Source organism: Branchiostoma belcheri, unplaced genomic scaffold, assembly GCF_001625305.1.
Source record: "Branchiostoma belcheri isolate BF01 breed outbred unplaced genomic scaffold, Haploidv18h27 scaffold401, whole genome shotgun sequence".
NCBI classification, from domain to species: Eukaryota; Metazoa; Chordata; class Leptocardii; order Amphioxiformes; family Branchiostomatidae; genus Branchiostoma; species Branchiostoma belcheri.
This window is the reverse complement of record NW_017804023.1, coordinates 36405-39070: the sequence shown is the minus strand read 5'-3', so window position 1 is coordinate 39070 and position 2666 is coordinate 36405. Positions and strand designations below refer to the sequence as shown.

The 2666-nt window shown below is 42.2% G+C and overlaps 1 protein-coding gene across 1 annotated transcript; it reads right to left on the bottom strand.

The window, feature by feature from the left end:
* Nucleotides 1-929: 929 nt before the first annotated feature.
* On the bottom strand, nt 930-2346 carry LOC109477663. Its single transcript, XM_019779002.1, has 2 exons — nt 1924-2346; nt 930-1134 (listed from the first exon to the last, which is right to left on the bottom strand). Exons 1-2 carry the CDS (start codon nt 2130-2132, stop codon nt 930-932), a joined length of 414 nt encoding a protein of 137 aa, XP_019634561.1. The 5' UTR covers nt 2133-2346.
* Between the last annotated feature and the right edge of the window lie 320 nt (nt 2347-2666).

The window sequence follows — 2666 nt, the reverse complement described above, 5'->3', positions numbered from 1 at the left end:
AAATGTACAGCTAAAGCATCCAGAAAGCTAGAAACCTTCCACCAGAGAAACCTGAGGAGGATACTGAAGGTGAGGTGGCAGGATCACATAACGAACGATGAGATCCTGAACAGGGCCAAGTCCAAGCCTCTGAGTACCATCATAACAGAGAAAATGATGCAGCTGGCAGGACATATCCTCCGTCTGCCCAGCAGAAGGCACTCTAAGACAGCGATGACTTGGGTACCCCACAACGGCAGAAGAAAGAGGGGAAGGCCGAAACACACCTGGCGCAGGACCTTCCAAGACGATCTAAGAAGGGCAAACATCCCCTGGGAGGAGGCGGAGACAGTGGCCGCTGACAAAAAGAAGTGGAAGCTTGCTGCCCGATGTGCCATTGGCACAGGAGGAACTAAGGTAAGGTAAGGATATTATTATGACAAGAACCTGATGAATAACAACTGAAAATATATATAAAACAAATGAAAAGATGAAGTGCTGTGTACAGACTCTCATACTATCCACATCACTTACTATCCAAGCAGAACATCTGAGTGAACTATGGTATAATACTCAAATCATGCAATAATACATGTACTAACAAGAGGCTATCAACTTACTGAGTGTTTTCCAGAGCGTTAATCTCTGCTTCATCCTCTGGATCACAGACATTGAGATGGGATAGGCTGTATGAATTATAAAGTGAACATTTTCATTACACCAGTTTGAAATAATTTTTAAATAATGTAAATATTCTCTTCACATGACTTCTTTATAGATTGAAATGGTAAATGTCATGTTCAAAAAGCAAACTCGAGTCAGAAAATTTTAGCACTTTCACATATACAGAACATACTAGTATTTCCAACATCTACAATCATAAAAGTTCATCTGTGTTGCTACATGTAGTTACATGAAAGTTACATTTCTACAACGTTTGATCCAAGTCATCATCCAAATTGCAATCCAAACATCTTCGTGCAAAAGAAAAATTTCCTGCTCTCCAGTTCTTCACTTTCTGAATGTTCACCCACACTAGACACATCACCAGCATCAAAGGTAGGTGGCTGTGACAAAGTCTGTGGGCTGGACGACCTGGGAGCAACCATACAGGTACAGGTACAGGTGGGGGGCTGGGATGCAGAAACCTGGAAACTGTTCAAAAACCATGTGATTATTTCCTTACATTTTATAGTTGGTGAAATTCCCTGCACTAAAATAGCCCATATAATTTTCATGTAGATAGTATCTATTTTCTTTCATTGCATTCAATGCATTTCTAATGCATTCACATTCAACAGTTGGCAATTTCAATTTGTGAATTTCACCTAAACTAACCAGCATTGCAAGCAGTACCACTCATACCACTACCAGCATTACTTTCATTACAAAAATAGTATGTTTAGTCCTGATTTGTCAGAACACAATCAAGTACCGCTAGTATGACTTTCACCGCTCGTGCTTCTGCATAAATCTACTAAATTATGACTCGGTCCAACACCCATGACATCTAGGTCAACTCGGCGCATAATTTACCCTACTCGAGGCTTGGATTCACAAATCTATACAAGTTCGAGTTTATACAAACTATAAATATGACCAAACTTAGGGATTTTTCGCAAAAATTGCAGAGGGCAACACAGAAATTATAAAAGACAACTGATTTACGAACCTCTCTCACGTCTACGACGAGTCAGTTCCCAAAAACCTCTGTTTGATCGGCCATAGAATTTTTTTGATCTCTCAGCTTTCCGTCTATCTCCATAATTACTACAGAGATTCCGCCTCAAAACACATACAACAAGCTAAAACTGAACACAAAAAGGTCCCATGTAACCTATGGCTATGTCTAACTGTAACAAGTTTTGTCGAAGTTTCAGATGGCCCGCATATTTTTGTATGAACATGTTCGAAGACGAACAGAACCGAGAAAATTTTACAAACCTGTCCAACAAACGCCGCGCGAGTGCGCTGTCGCTCTCCAGTCCCAGTCGATCCTTCAGTTCCCTCCACTCGACTTTCGTGTCTTCCCCTAACGCCACACGACTTCTGAGCTTCGCCTGGATTCTCCTTTTCTTTGCTGGTGTCCCAACACGAGGCCTTCCACGGCCACGCTTTTTCGGGTTTGGTGTGGTGCCATTGACGTCCGCCATCTTGGCTCGGCTGAAACTTCGCGCTCGCCGTGACGTCACGCGGCCGGGATTTGCCGAGAGGTGCCGAGTGAAAACGGTTACTGGGGGCGATATTGCCTGATTTTTGGGGATGCACCCCTAAAATAGAGGACACTAGTTTCTGCGCTGTTTTAAACGCGTAAAGTATGAAATTCTGACGCAGATGTGCTAAAGTGAGGTAGTATGTGTCAATACCAAACAGATTTCCTTTTTCAGAATATTTCAGTTTTAATGCAAAAAAATCGCACTGGATGCCTTTAAGTATTTAATGTGCCTTCTCTGTCTGCTAAAGGCAACAAAACCGAAACGACAAATGAAGGCCATGTATACAACTACGTCGACTCAGATGGCATCAGCGACAATCTACGACAGCAATCAGATGGTCATGCAGTTACAGACCGCAGCAATTCTGGCCTAATTGACAATACGATGTATGTACCTGGTGTCTTACGACAAGGTAAGCACAGAAGTTTGTTTCTGTTACAATCATTGTAACCAAACTTTCCGGTTAGCGTA

Bases quoted from the DNA above. Each gene is read 5' to 3' on its own strand.
- LOC109477663 (XM_019779002.1), bottom strand. From the start codon at position 2,132: ATGGCGGACGTCAATGGCACCACACCAAACCCGAAAAAGCGTGGCCGT. The intron at 1,135-1,923 runs GTTTGTAAAATT...GTTTTTGAACAG, and splicing joins GCGCGGCGTTTGTTGGACAG to TTTCCAGGTTTCTGCATCCC.